The 21,558-nt window shown below is 41.4% G+C and overlaps 1 gene segment (V, D, J or C); it reads right to left on the bottom strand.

The window, feature by feature from the left end:
* Positions 1-3,431: 3,431 nt before the first annotated feature.
* Positions 3,432-21,558, bottom strand: part of LOC137469777 (T-cell receptor beta-2 chain C region-like) — a 42,485-nt gene continuing 24,358 nt past the window's right edge. Inside the window, 4 exon segments of the C gene segment in view lie at positions 3,432-3,655; positions 4,776-4,793; positions 5,174-5,509; positions 9,289-9,345. Of these exon segments, the coding sequence occupies positions 3,483-3,655; positions 4,776-4,793; positions 5,174-5,509; positions 9,289-9,345 (584 nt within the window).

The raw sequence follows: 21,558 nt of genomic DNA, 5'->3' as shown, positions 1-21,558 counted from the left end.
TCAACTTGTGGTGTGAGGTAATAATGAGATGCAAAGTGGATGAAAGATCTCCAGAAAGACTCTCCACATTTACTAATCCCTTGAGTATATAGCTTATGGTGCACAGAAAAGGTCACCACAAACACTGTTTTACAGAAACGGACTCTGGTTCCCTTTGCTTCGCCTCCACTAAAGGCTAGATTCTCTTCCTTATCTCTCAATTGCATCAGTTTTACTCTGTCTCTGAGTTATGTGTTTATTTATTTCTTTTCATTCTTTAAATGAATGTCTTTATTTTCTTACTCTTCCTAATCTTCCATTTTGCTCTTCTTTGAAAAGTCAACACAATTTAATCATACTTGATCCATTGTCTAGTGCACCTGGCATTCTCTCATACTTTATGCCTAAAAGCCCCACCTTCATTCTCACTAGCTGGTTTCTTGAAAATTGTAAGAGACACAGTGTAATTGTAGAGAAGTGGACTTTCATAAATATCACCCTGAAGACATCACTTTGTCCAAAGTGGTCTCCTGTATGGCTAGAAGGAGTGCCAACAAATGGGTGCAGAGCAGAATTCTACTTCTCTCCTTGGACCTAAGCTTCAGCCCCATCACAAACATCGTCTGTAGAATACACTCTTGAAATAGAGCTTGATGGACAAAAACTTTCCTTTAAACATACTTCAATTAAAAAAAAAAAAAAAAAGAGAGATATTATATGAGCCCAGATATGTGTCTGTCTCTCTTTTAAAGTGGTCTCTTTGCACAATCACCTCTGTAACAGCAGGAGTGTGTGAGAATGAGAATTACATGGCTTGTAGCAAGCTGGGAAAAGAACAGGATTGGATTGCTGACCTTGGTCTCAATTTCCAGTGACTGAGAGATATGAATTCACTGTGGGAACATTCTTCATATTCCAGAGTCTAAAGGGAAGCCTCTGTCATTTGCCAGATTCTTTTCTTCCAATGAACTGCTTAGTTATGTCCCTCCTTCACACCGTAGCTTGTCTGCTCCAAAATTCCTATGCCCAAGTCTGTGCTCTGTTCACTTTAACCAAGTTCTGCTGCCATGACCACTCTAAAAGTCTGTGTGTGTGAGGACAAGATTGATCTGGGCCTTTTTCTGACAGCCCTGATAAATTCAGCCATTTTCACCAAATGTCCTAATAAATCTTAATGTGTTTCAGGCTGAGCTGGAATTATTTCAGAATATTCCATTCTGCTGTGCTCCAGTCCATTCTAACTTCATAGAGCATGAATAAGGGGGTATTTCTTTTTCTTGGAAAAAGGACCCATCCTCAGAATGAAAATATGAATCTGTTTGTTTATCTTTGCCACACCCCCTGAAATGTGCCCCCCTTTGTACAACCTTCTCACGATTCCCACTTGCCGAGAACTGTTCCTTTTGTTTCGTCTCCAAAGAATAAGGGACGCCTTTCCCTAGACCAGCACGTTCACATCTTGTGAATGTAAGACCCCTTGAAGCACTTTTGTTAAAAGTATTTTTCAGGAAACAGTTCTCTGTTTTGTTTGGAGCAGCCACGAGATTACTTAAGTAATTTCTGTACTCAGAACACCAAATAAATCTCTTGAGTAGGCTGAGTTGGATATTTTCTCCTCCTCTGAAGTGTTTTGAGGAGATTGAAAGAGTGGCAAACACTGAGCAGGACAACAACTCCATTTTACAGCATTATACCCACCTGTCCTCTAGCCATAAGATACAGCTTTTTTCTTTAATGACATGAATAGAGGTATGACAGATTCCTCTCAAGCCTGTCATCAGATCCTTTTGAAACAAAACCATTAAGTTTCAGATGACTTATAATCTATTCACCAAGTTTGTCTTCAATACCACAGGGAATCTGGTGCCATCACCAAGGTAATCCCACAAAAGAACCAAGTGAAAGAAAAAGCAGCTCCCATGCCTTTCCCAAGAGGATGTCACTTCTCATCTGGCTGGAGTGCTCTTTCCTTCTCTACCACCTTTGAATTATGCAGCTGCTCTGGCTCCAAATCAGCCCCTGGCAAGGGCAAGCCTCCAAAGCCTGCAGCCCTGCTCTGCTTGTTGGTACACAGTGTAAGTACTGGATGAGTCTCTGCTGTTCCCATATCTGGTAAGTTATTTCTACAGGGACTGTCAGTGAATGATCTTTAATGTGCATTCCTTATGGCACTATTCATCACTGAAAGTTGTGCGGTAGGACATTATTACTACAGAAGACCAAATTTGAAAACAACAACTCATGCTTTTCAAGGGAAAAGAAGCAAAAACTTTATTCCTAAATCAAGGAGATGAGTTCTCAGCCTCAGAGCATTAAGAAGGTGCTACTTTTAAAGATATGTTACAATGAAATACGATACATTATGATATGGAAGTACAGGGAAAGCTCAGCAGTGATTACAAAAATGTGAAGAACAGGATGGCAACAGACAATTACAAAAAAATTATATTCCGAATTTCGTAGAAGCATCACTATTTTGCTATGGAAAGGTAGTGAACTTTTCATGCTCCTGCTGATGTGATGACAAGGGCTCTTCATTTATTCTCTAGATAACTTGACACCAGTCTAATTGAAAACAAAATGGGATAAAATAAAGAAGAACAATAAAATAGTAATGGTAACAACAACAACCACCAAACAACAGAAACAAATACAGGAACTGGCTGGATGACCTTGCCCAAAGAGTTACCATTAATGGTTGAATGTTCAAGAGGTTTCCCAGAGAAGCTGTGGATGTCCCACCCCTGGAAGTCTTTAAGGCCTGGTTGCATGGGGCTTTGAGCAACCTGGTCTAGCGAAGGATGTCCTTGCCCATGTCAGTGTGGGGATGGAACTAGATAATCTTTAAATGTTCTTTCTATCCTAAACCATTCTGGGATTCTATGACTATGATCCAGAATTAGACAAATCTATTCCCTCCAGTATATCTTTGCCAAAGGACCAAAAAATATAACTGAGATTGTCCTCCTCCTTGCCCCCAGCTCAACCAGGTCACTTTTCAAATACATCTCCCTGTTCTGCTTTTAAATGGACAAGTGCTGAGACTTCTGCTGCTCTCGCTGTGTGTATGTTTCCGCCATAGGAGAAACTTACTAATAAAAAGCATTCCCTGGCAGTTAGTTCAATTTATCCCATTTGTTCAGATCGATCCGCTGTTCTTTTTAAATCTTTGTAAATGTTTGATCAGATTTATCCTCTGCATCACCTCCAAGACCTGCCTATTATTATCACTGCTGGCGTAAGCCCCTTTGCAATGGTTACACAAATGTATGATACAGCTGCTCTTTCCCTTATTTACTTTCTGGGCAACTTGTCCTTAATTCGCATCTTTTTCACGTGTTTAAAGAAGATTGTGAGAAGGAATTTTTTCTTCTAGATAGCATTGATTTGATTTGAGTTCTGGAAAAACAGCAAGAGAAAACCCATCACTTGAGATTTTTCAAGTCGAACTGCACAAAGCCTGGCAGAGCAGCTGCAGAACAGCTACACCTCTGAGAAAAGGTTTAGCCTGCATGCACTGATCCTTGACTAGTGAGTAAGCCCTGCCTTCCAGGGCCACTCTGACTTACCTTGGCTGTCCACACCAGACCACTCACCAAAACTGCATAGACCAAGGCTTTGCCACAGAGGATGAGGTAAGTGAGCTTCAGGGAATTTCCATACCGCAAGTACGACTCTGCAAGTCAAACACCATTTGTATTTGTGTTTTCAATTTTCATCATCATCATTACAAGATGGTAGTTTTAATGGAGCTTTCATCAAATGAGAACCCTTGAAATCTTTAGCTAAGCAACATAAAGGAACTCGAGCCAAATGAGTGGCTCTGTTGACACCAGAGAAGCAGGGAAGGGACAGAACATAGTGACTTAAAGAACCAAAAGAGAAAGCAAGTCTAGGAAAGACAGAGATTGGCTTTATGCTGGGAAAGTACTGAGTTCCACACCTACTGATGAACTGGGCACTTCATCTGAGTCCCTAGTTAGGAACGCAAAATAGGCTGAACCGCAAGATACAAATGTTTTATTTTGTCCCGTTATTGTCAGTGGCCTTATGAGTGCTGACAATGTATCAGGAAAGTTTTACAAAGCCCAGAATAAGACAGCTTCTAGAAGTTTTATTCTCGTGGATTTTTCACTCTTAAGGGGTTGCCATAGTATTGAGATACAAGATCTGTCTTGGCTCAGCCTTAAGGTTCCTGAAGCATTAAAGAAGTTCTTGAAAACCAGGAGTGTGGAAATATGTGTACAAAGAGGAAAGAAATGTAATTTCTACTATGGATATCCTCCATACATGACAGCAGTGTGGAGCGGAATGTGACTTGTCATGGGAATTGTTCTGAGTTTGATACTGAGAAATATTCAGAATATCATATCCTAAATCTTGATGCCAGAATCTCTTGGGTAAGTATGGATCATTTCTTGCCTGGCTGAGCAAGAATATTCCCAATGGAAGTCAGTTTCTAGGACTGGAGGAGACGATAAAGAGTACATTTCAGTCTACAGGAAGGTACCATGGTTTCTTCTATTTTCAAAATGGAATCATATGGGAGAGCTAAACCCCAAAGCTGAGCTACATACAATGTGCACAAACAGCCCTCCAAAAAACTTTTCTTCTTTTTCTTTTTTTTTTTTTTAATATCACATACAAATCACTTACAGGGGAAAGAAGAAGCTATTCATACAGCAGATATCTCCCACACGTTGTACTTAATGTCAGTAAAACTGGCATTGAAATACACACTGATAATTGCCTGAGAGAAGAGGCAAAATTCTCTTTACGTGAGAAGCCACACGTACCTTCTGTGAGTGCACAACCTGAAAGGCAAAAATGAATTGAAAGTCATCTTTCTCTTCAGAGCAAACAGAATACAGGTTTTAAAAGTTTCACTTTACAAAACACTGCCTCATTCTTCCTACTGCTCTAGGTGTTTCATGATACTGTGCAATTTACTCTACTACAGAGATTTCTTAGTGGAAAGCCTGAAGAAACTCTACATGTAGAATGGTAACACAGGGACAAAGGCCCAGGAATGGGAAGAGACATATGCTAATGCCTAGATATTTAGGTCTGTATTTGTGCCAGAAGAACACCTTGTATGGAACCTATATATAGACGTGGTTCGTATCATAACACTTGCTCTTTTGATTTGTGATTTCTATCTTAGCCAGCATGGTAGGAGATATCTTTTACTCACCAGCATCACCATAGATAAATTTGTTTATTGATGCTGTTGTTCCGTTCTGAAAAAAATTGGCAACACACTCAAATCGATTCAGAGGGTTGAACCATTCCCAGGCTGGCATCCTCAGCCGGCTGGTCAGTGAGTAGGTGCTCCCATTCTGTGTGGAGTACTCGTCTGTCCCCACCCCTTCAGTCCTTTTCACACCATTCACCCTCCACCCCAGAGTCAGGTGGTCAGGGTAGAAACCAGAGGCCAGGCACACCAGCGTGGCCTTGCTCTTCTGCTGGATCTCCTGCTTTGATGGGGAAAAGATGGCCACAGCTGGAGGTAGGATTTCGTCATTCTTCCCTGAAACACAAAACAACATGGTCCAGAGCCTCCATCCCTCTGTTCAACCAGAACCCCCTGAAAATGGTCCTGAGTTTGTGCCGTGTTACTCCTGAAACACCTGGCCTTTTAACTGCTGTCTATTGGACAATTAATGTCTATTGGATAGGACACACCAGGAAAGTGGAAGGATTTCTTTTCACTCGTTACACAGAAACATAAAGGGTCTGGCCACAGAAATGCACGAGCACCTGAATTTCTTGTATTGCCTCTGTCAGAAGGATACAAAGCAGCAAAGAAATTGAGCAAACAGATGGGCAGAAAAGTCCCCAGTTTTGCTGTAAGTAAGGCCTGTATTTGTAATATTGGGTGAATAGATAAGGGAGTCTCTTTTAAGGCACGAACGTCTTCAGGAAACAGAGTTACATTCCTGGGGATGGAGTTAAGACATGGTGGTCATTGCAGTGTTCAGAATTGTACTGTCATGGGATATCCTACTTGGGCCCCCATCTACACAATAACAAGGAAGGGAGGAAGGAAGGAAGGAAGGAAGGAGCGAGCTGATCCTTCTCTCAGTCTGAAGTGAAAAACAATTGAGGCAGGTAACATGAATCTGCCAGGGACAGGTTTTGCCTTGGGTCTTAACCAATCAATTTCTAAGAATATTAACATGTCTATATGTAATTTGATTTCTACATTATTGTAGGTAATGAGATAGTGATCTGATCCTAGGCTACAGGCCTTCCCCAAATGATGCAAGGTTCTACAGACTTGCAAATCAAGCATTGTTCCCTGTCCTAAGGTGTTTAATACCTACTTTTAAGATTAATGAGAACTGACCTCAGCCAAAAGGATCTACAAGGCAGCCATGAGAAGTTACTCAGAAGCCAAGCAGGGACCCTAAAAGCCAGGACGTTTTCATATACTGCATCTCATGCTAGATGAGTCAAAAAAATAGTTTTGACTCATCTAGCATGAGAAACCCATGAGGTCTGTAGAGTGCTGCTGGAAAAAGGAATGTAGGGAAACCTATGGAGACAAAGAAAATTATTACTCTGGGTTGTTTTTTTTTTTTTTTTTTTTGTATCAAGGTACTGTTAATTGTGGTTGTTCTTTCTGACCACTCTCTCCTTTGCAGAGGAAGAGGGGTAGCAGAAATTAGTATCTTGCAGACATCTTGTCCCCTAAGCCCTTGTGTTTGCATTCAAATGATGCCTTAATTGTGACCACCAGTGCTTGCTCTGCAAAGATCCCTGGGCTGCTTCTGTATGAGCTTGTACAGACTTTAGATGACCTGGATATTAAATAGAGATAACTCCCTAGAGGGTTTAGTACTGCTCTCTTTCCTTTTAGTGGGTATGGAGAGAGGTTGATCACTTCTACTTCTCTCTTCCAGCACTTCGTGTTATGATTTTTTTTTTCCTATTCTAAAATTATTTCTGACAAATTTTACAGCTCATAGCCTTAACGACTAATGATTGAAGAGGTGGAAACAGATAGTAGGACACCAAGGAAAAGATTAAAACTGAAAAAAGTATACCCCACTAAAAAAACAAAAAAAGAAGGGCAGGTAAAAAGGAACACAGAAAGAATGACAAATCTGCTAGAAAGACAAAGGAAATGAGCAGGTTAGAAATGTAATAAGGGGACTACTGAAAGCAAGAACTGGAAGAAGTGTCTGATCCACAGCCCATTGTGTCTGGTCTTCTACACTGGCCATTTTCATTCCCCACTTCTATAATATTTCCTTGGAGAATGAGAGGAAACAGAATTATTTATTCCCTTCTCCCTTCATTAAGTTCCCAGGCTTAGAAAGGCTGCAGAAAGAGGGATCTCAAAAATCTGTGCCTGCAAATTCTACAGTTTCATAGTAGCACATCTCATTTTAATAAGCATCCAATAAAGCATCAATCCTGTTCTCATGGCTGCATGAAAAATTATCATTATTAAGCTTTTAATTAAGAATGTTCTTGTCCCCTAAACCAGTATCACATAGATCACAGAGATCTGACTTCTTACTTACCTATGACTGTAAGTTTTGTCCCACTGCCAAAGAACAATTGCTCATTATTCACACCATTTTGCAGCTGCAGAAAAACCTCTCCTCTACTCCCAGTCCTCTAAGCCAAGCCTGTGGACTAACCCTCCCCTCATGTGGTACCAGAAAAGAAGAAACCCAAACTACTCAGGTCCCCTTAAAAAGCAAGTCTGTAAGGGAACACCACCAAATCTGTGTGTCTAAACAGCTGTGATCAACATCAGAAATATCCTGTCCAGAGCCCTTTTGTTTTAGGCGTTGTTGAATTAGTTGTTGGAGGTTCCACCATTTCTTCAAATTATATTTATCTATTAATCTTGGTGTCATATTAGAATATTAGAAAATATTTTCCATATGCTGACTGAGTAATTTCTTTTTCTCAGCTAAATAGCCACATTTCTTTTAAATTTTGTTCCACATTTTGAATATTTTTCACTTGTAAAATAAATGCCTTTTTTTTACTTGCAAAAATTTTTTTTATATATTGCACAGTGTCCTGATCTACTCTGCCCTTCATAGAAGTTCCTAAACATGCTCCCTTTCCATTTCCCTTTCCCTGGAAGGCCTTCCTTGAAAGGAAGTCTTACTTTTATTCTCTGTCCTTCCTTGGAGATGATTATTCAAGTTTGCTGCATAAATGACTGTTGTCAGTGAGAGGTCAGCATATTCATTTTTACCAGCTCAGGCAGCACAGATAAACTTTGGATTTCAAAAAATGAGCTGATCATTTTTTTCCTATGGAGACTGAATTTTGCCGCTTGTTATCAATTCATTCTGTAGTGGCACAATGTGGTAGAAATATCTGAGGCATCAATTCTTTGAACTCCAGGAGCAACACAAGGAGTAGAAGAGATCTCCATCGTTTATCAGCATCTGAGCAGCAGCCTTCCTTTCCCCAGATTTGGACAATCCAGATCCATAAATGTGGCTCAGAAATAAACATTCTCTGAGAGCTCCTTCCCCTTGAAATGAATCATATATTCCTCTTCTGTGGTTTTCAGTGGCTGTTTAGCACCTATTCTGAAATAGTAAGATTGTAAGACTGTTGTCTTTAATGATCTTTTTATCACCATCCTAGTGAGCCTGTACAGTGGAAAGAAACTGGCTGTGCTGTGGAGAGCGACTTTCTATAACAACAAGGACTTAAAAAGCTGCAGACAGATTTTAGTATTGCTTATTATATAGTTGAGCATTTATTTTTGCCTTCTGTTTTATCAACCAAAAATGCTAGCACACGTGTTTTTCTTGTTTATCTGAGACATCACATTCTTTAATTTACCCTGGGAAGATCCATGATAATTTAAGCTTGTATTGTCTTGATCTTGTTTTCTAGACCCCTTCAAAGTGCAACTCTAAGTCAGTTCTTTCCAGACAGATAGACAGCTTTTCACTGACTTGTCCTTAATCATCTCTAGCCCCAGCAAAACCAGTGTTATAGAGAGTAGCTATACTTTTGGGGAATTTTTGCATGTGTTGATTCATTAGGACAACTTTTTTTTATGTCATGCACACTTTATTTATCCTATTCCTTATCCTCATTCTTTCTAGTGACAGCTTTTTCTTTACTGGAAATGCACTAATTCCATTCTCCAAAATGAAAGGTGTACTGCTACCTGGAGGACCCAACTTTATGAAGTAGACAGGGTTACTAGCACACCAGGAGAACATCAGTTTAATAATAAAAGGGAGGATAATCATGAAATTCTCTAAAGAGAAACATGGCATTTGAAGTGAATTAAAAGAGGAAATAAAAATTTCTTACCCATTACTGTAAGTTTTGTGCCACTGCCAAAAGAGAAACCAGAGGTGTACACCGTGACTGAGTGATGTATCATAAGCTAAGAGGAGGCAAGCACTGCAGCTGCCTTACGATAATCGAAGCCTAAGAAATCTGCATTTGGAATTCTAAAAATCACTCAATCTCTGTCTAAAGGGATATCACAAAAAACCAGCTTGAAATCAGTTTTATAGCCTATAGAATTCATAAAAGCATTTCCCAGATTTGTTTGATACTTTGTCTACATTTTACCCCAAGCTGTTTTTGCCACTTTACTCCAATCTCCCATGTTACATCACGATTTTCACTGCTGTACTCATTTTGCACATCTCGAAAACAATCAGACAAACACACAGACTGCCACTGTCTAGGAATAAAACTCTTCTACGCCTAGAACTTCCTCATTGTCAGTCTTGTATTCCAAACATTGTGATGCCTTATTTTCTGCAACTTGTGAAGTTAATAATCGAATTTTGTGGTTTTCATAGTCAAATGCAGGTGGTTGACCTTTGGCAGGGAACTAAAACAAATGCCATTGTTTTCCCTTCCATGGCAGGCCAGCTGTCTTGAATAGTCTTTCAGGATCCCATTCAGTTTTCTGATAGGTTAAAATAATCCACACAAGGAGAGCCCAGAAGAATCTGTTGACTGGTCTCAGACAAACCCTTCATAGCCATTAGGAAGAACTGCAGTGAGACAGCAGGGACAGGGATTACAGGCAACCTTTGTTCTCACACACATGAGGCAGTCAGCAGATATTGGAGGATTATTTAAGACAGAAAACCCCAACACATTTTATGTAGTGCCTCTGAGAGATACCCGCTACATGTCAGAATTCTTTTTCTAACACTTGTACCACATTAAGAAAGAACCATTTTGTCATCTATTGCAAACAATGTTGCATCAGGAAAAAATAATAATTCCAGCTTTGCATGGTTGATTGGCTTTAGATGCATCAGCAGTCACAGTTTGGTTTGGTGAAAATTAATTTTGATATCTCAGAATTTCCTAGCTTGCTTGCCAGGGAGGGCAGGCTCAGTTCTCAGATGATGAAAGTAAATCCCAACATACAAGGTCTGTTAAGAGAAACCAAGGCAGAGCACGCCTGTTCTGCTGCAGAATTCTCTGCAGCTGCCTTAACATGCTCTGCCACAAGGTTGCTGTACCCATGGGTTTTTGTAAAGGCTTCCTGGGGAATGTATCATCGTGGATCCCCCTGTCCCCACAATGATACAATCTCCTACAAAAACAATCTCACCCATGACTCCACCCCCTGTTTTTGTTAACCAGGAAGGATTGCCATGATTACCTATGCTGGTTTGGACTGTGGTACAGTTAATTTACTTGAAAGAGGCTGCTTTGGGGCTGTCTTTTGGGCGTGTTCTGCAAATACTGTTGACAAGATAGAAATGTTTTTGTTATTGCTAAAGTGGTTACACAACATTCAAGGACATTTGTGCTTCTCATACCACCATGCTGGCAAGGAAGCTGGTGGTGCATGGGAACTTGGGAGGAGGGACAGCAGGGAGAGCTGATCCCAACTGATCCAAGGGATTGAAACATAAACTTTAATAGATTTAGAGATTTTAGAGGGGCTAAGATTTTAGATAGAGATGAGCATTACTAGAGTTAATTAAAATAAGTGCGTAGGCCTTGATGAAGTTAAGAGTTAGTAGTTAACTAATAATTGATTGCTTGTCAACACAATGTTTAATTAGCTGGGTTTATAATGAAGAATATAGAAATTGACAAATAGCTTTTAGGAACATAAGACATTTGTGGGCCTCCTCTGTTCTGAAACCAATTGAAGACAGGGAATGGGAGTTCTGCCAAGAGTTCATTTGTCACATTTGCATTGAAAATGTAGAAAGGTCAGAATGAGGAAGACTTCATTTACTTCATCATTTTGGGACCCCTCCCCATGAAAGGAACCACCTAGCCATTTCAAGGAACAAACTATGCATGATTTATAGCTTTTGAAATGATTAGCATACGAAGCGAGGAATGGGATGTACCAAAATTATGAATATGTATTTCTATTTTGGGTATTTAATACTTGTATGGATAAAAGGACTCTGTAATCATTTGAAAGGTGCAGTGTGTGTTTGGGAGTTATCCCGCACGCTGCCCAGCGTCGCAATAAACATACACTTTCTAACTTTAAACTGTTAGAGAGTTTGTGTCCATCACAGTTGGATATTGGTACTAGATCAAAACCCATATTTCTTTAATAAATCAGGATAATCCATATCCCTTGGTGTCATGTTCACTATGTGAAAGGGACAAGTAGGAGAAAGTAGAAGGAAGATAGAGATATTTGGAGTGATGGTGTTTGCCTTTCCAAGTCACCATTATGGGTGATGAGGCCCTGCCATCCTGGGAATGGCTGAACACCTGCCTGCCCATCAGAAGTGGAGAATGAATTCCTTGTTATGCTTTGCTTGTGTGCAGTTTTTGCTTTACCTCTTAAACTGTCTTTATCTCAAGCCATGAGTTTTTCACTTGTTCTTTCTGATTCTCTCCCCAGTCCTGCTGGTGGGGAGTGAGCAAGCAGCTGCTTGGGGCTTGGTCCTGGCTGAGGCTAAACCATGACAGAACCACAGACCACATCCTTCCTTTGCCATTGCTGTTTCTATGTGATTAGTCCAATTACCTCTCAGTGTATCCAATATTCCTCAATTTACAATCTCAAGATTTTTTTTCTTATACTCAAAAAGGTAACCCTTTTTATTCTATCATTGTTTGGCTTTAAATGCAGTCATTTTTCACTTGGTAATGCTATGGCAGTGTTCATGCTGCTTTTCTTTCTACTCTTTCTCCCTTTACCCCCAGGAGGATGCCAAAAACTTTTAACCCACTCTAACTGGTTTGCAATGAAAGTAATTTGCTTACAATGGACTGGTGTTTGTCTTTGTAGCTTGAGAGCATCCTCCTAGGGCTTGTGACTCTGCCTATGAAAAGGCTTCATCTAGGAGTAAGAGCAAGTCTTCATTTTGCAAACTGTCTGAAGGGATAGGAAATGATGGGGAGAGGTAACAGGCTACATTTATCTCCCCTCCTTATACGTAAGTGTCAGGGTCTTGTCTCACAAATTTTCGGCACATAGTTACAAACCTGACCAAGTACTTGTAGTAACCCTGTTTTTCATATTGGTCTTTAATGGCTTCCTTTGAGTTTGTCTGGACATGAAAAATAGACTGTAAATCACAGGACAAAATCCCTCAAAACAAGATCATTCTACTAGGAGAATCACAAAATATTTTTTTCTATTATTTTCAGATATCAGAGAAGAACCCATAATTTCTGATACAGCCTGTTTAGCTGGGAAGAGGTGTTAGTGTCCCAGAGAAGGGAATGAGAAACATAGACTAAGGTGTAATATGTAGGACCAAGAGATAGGAGTACAGAACACAGAGTATCAGGCAGGTCATCTCAGCATGCTCCTGGGTTGCTCTCTCTTCTACAACACTGAACAGAGTACTTAAGTCACTAAATATGTCTGTTTATGCAGAACGTTTGTTTGTATATATTGAATTTTTCAAAAAAATACATTTAGGATTTTTTTTTGGCTGTCACTGCCTAAATAATAAAACCAATAATGGAGTTTTATTTTCCTGCCTTGGCCTTAGTATGCCTGTCACCTCAACACTATTTATTCAGGGTCTTAACCCATTGGACTAAAATTCATTTAAGATAATTCTGTCTGCATATTAGTCTAGAGCCCCATTAGTGTCCTTACTGTCACTTACACACTCTCTTCCATGAGGTGTCTTTAATTTAAAAAGAAGGAAGTCACCTCTCTATTAGTATTGATGGAGTATGTGGTGCTAGCAGCTCCTCAGGTCATGTTCAAAAAGCAATTTCCAAGACATGCCAGCAGAGACCAGTCTTGTTGCACCTTAATGTTCCGTGATAACCTGTCAAAAGGAAAGGACTTGCAGGCCATGAATTCAAATAAATGTGAGTGACAGAACAAAAGGGAGGGAGATCCTTGATTTTTATTTCCACGTCTTCCACAGTAGGCGTTTGAGCTTTGGAGGCTATGCTGCCTAAGACTTCAGACAAATAAAAAACAAGAATCTGTAAGGAAGAAATATTTAGGGATATATTTTCTAACAATTATATTATTTTGTGGGAAAATTTCACAGGAAACTAGAAATTGCATCAGTCATATCTGTCCTGCATTCTTTGGATTTTACAGAAGCAGCAAGTACAAAGAAGCAGGCCATACTACAGAGACTCCCTGAGCTTTACAGATTTGTTTTAGAGACACTAGGACACTTTCCATAAACATCCAGTGCTTTTGACCACAACCCCATAAAGTTAAGCAACAACTCTTCTTCGGGGCATATGTGTGCAATGAAAAGATATGATGGTGGAAGGAGGGATCTGATTAATAATTTGTCTTCAAAGAAGAGGTTGCTGCACCCCTCTGTCTCTCTCCCATTCAAAACATCCTGGGTCCATTGCATCAACGTCTACATTCTCTTTTTTCTGCTCTTCCTCTGCCCCTCTCCTGACTGTCTCACAATTTTCAAAGACTCCATCTCTCACTCAGAGAAGGTGGGGATTTTATCTTAGTGTTCAACCCCGTCGCTACACCGTGCGATCGCTTGCAGCACAGAAATATGTGGCTTCATCCTGGGGTGTCACATTCTTGATTGTCATCAGAGAGTAATCAGTATTCTGTCTGGATACTTCAAACTTGGCCTGAGAGTAACCATCTTCATAAGAGTTATGACTCCATGTACTACTACTGACTATTAACTTCAAACCATTTCTTGGAGGCTGCTGGTACCAGTACATATAGGCAAGGTTACTATAATTCTGGTAGCAGGAGATGGTCAAAAAGCCTCCAGGTCTCTGAAGGATTTTTTCAGGCCACTGAGCAATGTAGGCTCCAATCCCAACACCTGCATTAATAAGAGATAACAAGAGAGAGTGAGGAGTAGGAGTACAGATGATGACCAAAGGGATCCTCTACCTAACAATAGCCCTGCATGGCGTGGATGAGAGCCCTGCTGCAGATGGATTCGTTGTCTCTCACCAGGTAAAAGAGCAAGCACAACAGCCAGCATGGCCCTCCACCTCTCCCAGGACAGTGTGCTCCTGCTCATTGTGAGATAAGAGTTAAGAGAGACCAAAGCCCCTCCCCTTGCTCTGTCTGTCAAATTTGGGCAGGGAAGAGAGAAGGGACTGTCCAGCTTTGATAGTTTCTTTGGTGATACTTTCTTTGAGGCTCCAAGGTCTGCTTTAGCTTTTCCACAAGTCAGTGTTCTGAGCTCCTGACACAAATGTGGAATTTCTCACAGACCAGTATGTTGCTGGCTGAATGCTGAGCTGTCATTCCATGATTGAGAGGATCTCGGTGTCGGAGCTCAGACAGGAATCTAGGATTAGTGGATTCATAAGTGATTTTTTGGACCCATTTACATCAGTGGCTATAACTTAGGCCCTCTTTGCAGAAGGATTTCCAGCAAAAGTACACCTGTACTGTTTCATTCTGAAGAGTTGTTCATATCTGGAGCACGGCATTTCACAACTCGGATCTTATTAGTCAGAAGCAAAGATGATAGATCAAGATAGCAAAGGCACAGAAATTGCCTAAGATATGATATTAATCATATCTTAGTTTCTTCAGTTTTCCAGCCAGGGATGCATATTCCCTGCCAGTTAATCTTCCTGGGAGCTCTGATTCACTTTTACAAAAATCAAGGCATCTCCACCAGCCGTTTTTTCTCAAAACAAAAACCTATGTAGTTAAACATAAACCTCATGAACACTCTGTTTGTTTCTAGCCTGCCAGATACATCCTACTTAGCATGTTCTCTATACAGAATATATTCTATTTTGTTCTATACAGTTCTATATATTCGACCTATACACTATCCATTCTTTTATGAATATGTAAGATTCAAAATTATTGTTGCAACTGCTTCTTTTCTCCCTAGTACTTTTAAATAAACACACACATTTAATTCTAATGACCTTCAGTAGTCCTGATATTGCAACTTCCAAAAACTGTGGGATACTTCAGAGGTTTTCCCCTTTTTCTTCACATTTTGTTATTATCCCCTCTCCTCTATTTGCCTGATGCTCTAGAGATTTATATCTTCCCTTGGCCTCTAGACCTTTAAAAGGCGTGTTCTTTCTATGAGCCTGGCAATGTTGTACTTTCTTAGAGCCTAAGACTTAGTTCCTGAATCCTCCGGGATTCAGAGCAGTGCAAATCTCAAAAAGTTGGTAGTGAATGTTTCCTCTCTCACTTTTTAAATCATTCTTTTTAAGGGAGTTAACAGAACTTACCTGAGAAGCTATAGCTTCTCCCCAGTCAGGAATGAAAATTCATTTTATATGATGTGTCAAAGTTTTGTATGATCTCCAGTGTCATGAACATTTTGCATCTTAGAAATAGGGGTTTGGCCAGTTCTTGGGTTTTCTCAGGAGAAATTATTCCTTACCTGTGCTGCCATAAGGTTAAACCTTGTGCTGGAGATATTACAGTTTCAGTGACTTGTCAAGTAATTGCAGATGATATGGACCTTTTTGGTTTTTGAATTACCTTCCACAACATTTATATTTTTCTTTGAATTTTTATTCTGTTTTCAAAGTCAATACATCAGTTAGCAAATAAATTTGAACAAATTTAATATACTTCCATATCCTTTTATGTTTCAATACTAATTATTCTTTGATGCATATTTTTAGCTTTTACTCCTCATAAGCTTTTCTTCTTTTTATGGAAGGTTTATTTTGATTTTGCTTGTTCTTCATTTTATTTTATTGACATTTTGCCCTTTCACCTTACTGCTAGGATGGGACACTTTTAGACACTTCCATGGACCCTGCTGAGACAGTTTCATAGGACACTGCTGCTTTGATCAATTCCCCAAAATGCATGACTTTTGCATGAAGATAGTACAGGATTTTTAGTTTGATTATTGTCTGCCATGCCAAACCTGTTAAAAGCCTTTTTTTTTCCAGTAGTAATCAGACCTTAAATTCTGGAAGGAGAAACGGTTTCAGAGACTTGATGGGAAATGAAACAGATTGTGGAGGCTGTGGGAATTAATTCTAGGACTGTTCTGTGTAAGAACTCTGAGACAAGGCAAAAAACATTTCAATGCAGTTGGGCTACACCTTCTTCTTTAATCACTTATGTTAGAATTTATTACTCATTCCAGGATGAAGATTTTTATTCAGATTAGCTTTTCTGTCTCAGGAAACAAAAGATTGCAGACTCTCCAAAGGAAGGAAGCAACTGGAAGATGTAACTCAGGACATCTAGTGTGTCTCTTGGGAATTGCTTAATATGTTACTGCCTTTTGAAGAGTAGCAAAATTGACAACCCTTTCATTTTTCAGTTCAAAATGTCTAATTCCTTCAGTCTATTTTCTTCTAAGATTAAAGATGAAACAAGGGAAAACAAAAAAGATGAAACAAGGGAAAACCATGATAAAGGCAGGTATGGCCAATCTTCCCAAGTAAGACTCTGAACTACTATACTTGGGGAAGAATAGATGCAGAAGAGTGGAGGAATACAGTTATAAAATGGGCCATTCACAGGTGAACAGGATGCTGGTGAGTATGCTTGTCTGGCTGTGCTTTGTACTGGCTTAGCTCAGTCTTACTAAGCCCTGTCTTACTAAGTTCCATTTCTAAGTATTTACCTGAGGGAGGAACTGTCTATTCTATGTGCATGTGTTTTGTGTCTGGACATCTAAAGGCTAGCAACTGGAGTCAGACCACAGGCACCAGCAGCTGGAGAGAGCAGAGTAGGTGGACTTAAGCAGCAGACACAGGAGTAGGGCCACAGACTAGAGGGGCCATGTGTTCCCTGTGCCTGCAGCTGGGGAGAGGGAGGGTGTGTGAGTGCGTGATCACTAGTGAACATGAAGCCAGACTACCTGGCAAGTAAGTGAGGTGACCTGGGCTCCAGGGGTGTGTCTCTAATGCCAAGACAAGTGAGAGGTGGTAACCAGAAGGAGCAGGGGAGTTCCAGGCATTTTTAGGAGAGGGATCTGTGTGAGAGGTGTGTGTGTGAACATAATGATGACTGGACTGCAGCACTAGGGGACTCAGAGGTCCAAGGGCTGGCACGTGTGACTGGGATCCAGTGACAGCTACTGGACTCAGTATTTCAGCATGGAAACATATGGAAAGCTTGCACACTCTACATGTGTATACGTATATTTCCCACTTTTGAATCCTTGTCTAGAACTCTGATTTCCCACTGTGTACCCTAGCCAGAGAGGGAAAAAAGATGAGGCCATCGGTGCTGTTCTGTGGGTGTATCTATGTTGATCCATGTGTTCAGCTGTGTATACATGTATGTATGCTTGGTATTTATCTGTATAAATATCAGGGAGACATTCTTACTGCCAGCTGGGCCAGGGGGCCTGGAGCTGTGGCAGCTTCCCCTCTGTCAGCCCAGCCTAACAGTGAGCCTTGGGGGAAAACTGTGAGATCTCCTCCCTAAGGGTAAAAGAGACCATAGAAGAGTTATGACAATGAGGAAAGGGCTGAGGTACGTTGCCCACATGGAAGAGAACCAAGGGAATGAGGAAAAGATTCCTACTAAAGAGTGTTTAACATACACTGGGAATAGTAAGTACTGGCTTAGCAGGGGTTTGTGCTGGATTTGGAAACTAATGTCATGAAACAGAGCATCAGGCAGACGTGGTCTTCCCTGTCCCAAATGATAGAGAAAAATGCGTGTTGCAAAGCAGGAAGGCACTGACAACCCATTATCTGACCTACATGTAGGCTTAGTCCGTAAAGTCCAGACTAGAACTGCATCCAAGTCAGTGGCAATTTGCTGAAAGTTCCTTTTCCTCTATTCCTCTAATCCATTCTATTTCCCTGTGCCAGCTTTGCTGGCTACCACCTCTAAACTTCTTCCCAAGTTTTTCAGATCATCTGACTTTCCACATCACTACCTTTACACTTTTCCCAGTCCTTCTTTGTCTTTCTTTTTGTTTCCCAAACTCTCCATCCCATATTTTTATAGCAAAGAGTCAGCTTCTAGGTTTAGAGATGTTAAAATTGCCCAGTTTGTATAGGCTTGGGGTACAAAGACCTTCCAGGGAAGGTTCTTCACCTCTTCTGCTCTCTTGCAGATCATGTGCTGGATGAGATGGATTAATGTCACTGTGCCACTCCTTGTGTCCACTCGGGGACTCCCGGCTCGGTCCGGCACAGCGGACGGCAGGGGACAATCTCCCGTGCCTCGGGAGGCCAGGAGGGCAGCTAAGGCTTTTGGCCTTGCAGGGTGAGACAGTCGCGATGATGGTGGAAGTAAGGAGTAGACTCCAGTCAGGGGCAAAGTCCAGGTTTATGAAGGAGATCTCCGGGGAGATCCACAACCCAGGGGAACCAACCAACAGAAGCCCTGGATTGGGCTGTGCAGCACAATAAAAATGGGGGTGGAAACATGGGGAGAGATCACCCACCTACCAATGGGACTGTTCGGGACAGTGGACGGTGGGGAGACAGACACATGGGGAATTCAGTAGGGGAGGTGTGAAGGAGGGACCTCTGGCCCCCACCCAATCACTCGACGCCCTTTGTGGAAGGTCCTGGATGAGTGGGATGGGGAGTCAAGTGATGGACAAGGCACCAGGGAGGGGGCAGGGGAATGATCCAGCAAACTGGTTGGAGATTGACATCAGGGAAGGAGGAGGGGATTGACATACAAGGAAAGGGGTAGTTCAGGGTAAAACCATGGCGGGGGGGGGGGGTGGTGTAAAGGGATGAACCATTACAGAACTGGTACAAAAACATGAAACTTAAAACCACAATACAACAGATAAAATAAAGACTTTCAAATCTGATGTCCCCCTCTGCTACGTCCTTTCAAGGCCCTTCCTTTCTGGTCCAGCCATTTGCTGAAGATTACTGGGGCACAGTCTGTTTCCCACCTCAAAGGCTGAGGCTTTATATCCACATCTGGCTCAATGTAGGACCCCTATTATTAGGATTTTCCTACCCTTCTTCCTAGTACCATGCTATTTGCTTAATTTTTTATTCCCTCAGTGCCTCTGGCCATAGTCATCCAGAATCCCTTCCCAGTTCCTGAGCTCAGGCACTCTGAAAGAAGTCATAACTTTCCTTCTTCAACCCCCCAAAACCTAAAAAAACCCAGAATGGCTGCAAGGTAGTGAAGAAATCAGAGAGGACATGAAGGCTCTGCAGAATTGGACACTGTTGGACACTGGATGTTATAGCAAAATGTAAGAAACCGCAGGTAAAATATTTTTTGACAGTACCAGAACAGTGTTCTCCAAAAATTCTTAATTGTACACCCCTATCAGGAAAGTATTTTTAAACACATACACCCAGTACATGTACACTCAGTAGCTGATAATTAGATACATGTAACACTAAAGTCCTAATGCTTCCACCTCACACCTCAGTGCCTCATCTCGCACCCCACTTTGAAGACTCCTGCACAGGAACATCACAAGCCAGCAGTCTGTCATTGAATATGGATTTCAGATGCAAAGTCTAGAAGATTCACAGCCCTTCACCAAACAATCTCCTGATCCCCAGGAACTGAGGCGTTGATGTTCCAAGTCCTAGGTGTGCCTGTCCAGGAACACTTCACTGGCAGAAGACACTTGGGAAGAGAGGAGCAATTGCTCCTCCACCACAAAGGTCTGTGAGATCAGAGAATCACAGAATATTCTGAGGTGGAAGGGACCCACAAGGATCACAAGTCCAACTCATATGTGAATGGCTCATACAGTGATCAAACCCATGACTGAGATGCAAAATGACTAAGCTCAGAAACTTCGTGTTTTATGTTCATGGGAAGCTTTACCTCTGTCAGTCCATGGTTTTACCAGCTTTCTCTTTCCCAGGATCTTGCATCAGCCTGGACAAATATATTTCCTTTATCTGACTCCTGTGATGATACAGCTGATCAAAATACTTGAACTAGGAACATGGAGTTCCAGAAAAACAAGCTGCCATTGCTTATCCATTGATAATATCTAACAGAGCTACCTTTCAGTCACCAGTCCTCCCCCTTCCTGTGCCCCCAGGAGCCACCAGCTTTCTACTGTAGCATTACTGCATGAAATAAGAAACTTGTTTGCAGCAATGGGTGTACACCCTTAAGTGTATTCTTTGAAGGATATTATAAAAAGCCTTTCAAAACGTCTGTGGGATGTTCAGCAGCACTGAGCAGAAGGAGTTATTTATGTTTCAGACAGGGATTTCTTCTTCTAAAGAAATAAAGGAGAGTCATCAGAGGGTGTTCAAATTTCAGCTGTAATTCAAAGGGGTCTGTTCATCCTCCACATCCTTTCTCATGGAAAGGCCTGAAGGACTGCTCTGAGACTGCTTGATGGATGACTTCTGAATCATGCATCAGAAACATCATTTGCCTTCATTTGACATCAGTTTGCCCCATGAGCAGAACACCATGGAGCTCTGGGCTTTATGAGAGCCTCCAGAGGGGTGTCAGGGAGGCTGTTAGGAGAATGAGAGGGGCTTGGGTGAAATATGCTCACTAGATACCTGCCATCAAAGACTTAAGAACACAAGAGACACAGGAGCTATGATCCAGATCTTTGGCTGTGAGCTTTAGCAGTAGCCTAGGAAGAGGTCAGGAGTCTCCTCTTGCCAATTTAAGCAAGTAGCTTTGGGAACCTCAGAGATCATGTTCTGTTGCGGTTCAAATTTATTTTATTGATTCCTTGTTAAGTAGTTTGTTCTGTTGTACCCCCATGTTCTCCCCGAGTTGGTTTACCCGTGGGTTTTACCCTCCCTAAAAGCTGTCCCTCATGCCATTCCCCACCCCTTGTTCCAGCTCTTTCCCTGCCTGTCAAGGCAACCTAGGCCCTTTTGTTCCCAAACCTTCTCTGCCACTTTAACCACAGGCCAAACCCTGACTGCAACACCCTTTGGAATGCTCCTACTCCTGGAAGCCCCATTGGCCCATGTGACCCATCCTCTCCACCCTCCTACCCCAACTGGCCCCAGACACTTAATGTAATCCCTTCATTCCTCCCCTGAGGATTCCCTATTGATTAGCTGTTTGTGTCCACCCCCTGATTTGTATCTCTATAAAACCCTTTGCACAGGAGTGCACAAGGCTCTTTGTTTCTGATCTCTTTAGTTGGAATACACTGTTCCCTGTGGAACCTCAAGATGGAGAGCCTCCTCCATTCCCATCTGCCTGGTCCCTGTCACAGCTTGTATCTGACACCATAGAGCAAGTGGCTCTAAAGGTTCTGCCTCTTGTAAATC

This window comes from Anomalospiza imberbis, chromosome 2, assembly GCF_031753505.1.
Source record: "Anomalospiza imberbis isolate Cuckoo-Finch-1a 21T00152 chromosome 2, ASM3175350v1, whole genome shotgun sequence".
Lineage (NCBI taxonomy): Eukaryota > Metazoa > Chordata > Aves > Passeriformes > Viduidae > Anomalospiza > Anomalospiza imberbis.
The sequence above is the reverse complement of the archived record's forward strand: the minus strand, read 5'-3'. Positions and strand labels throughout refer to the sequence as shown.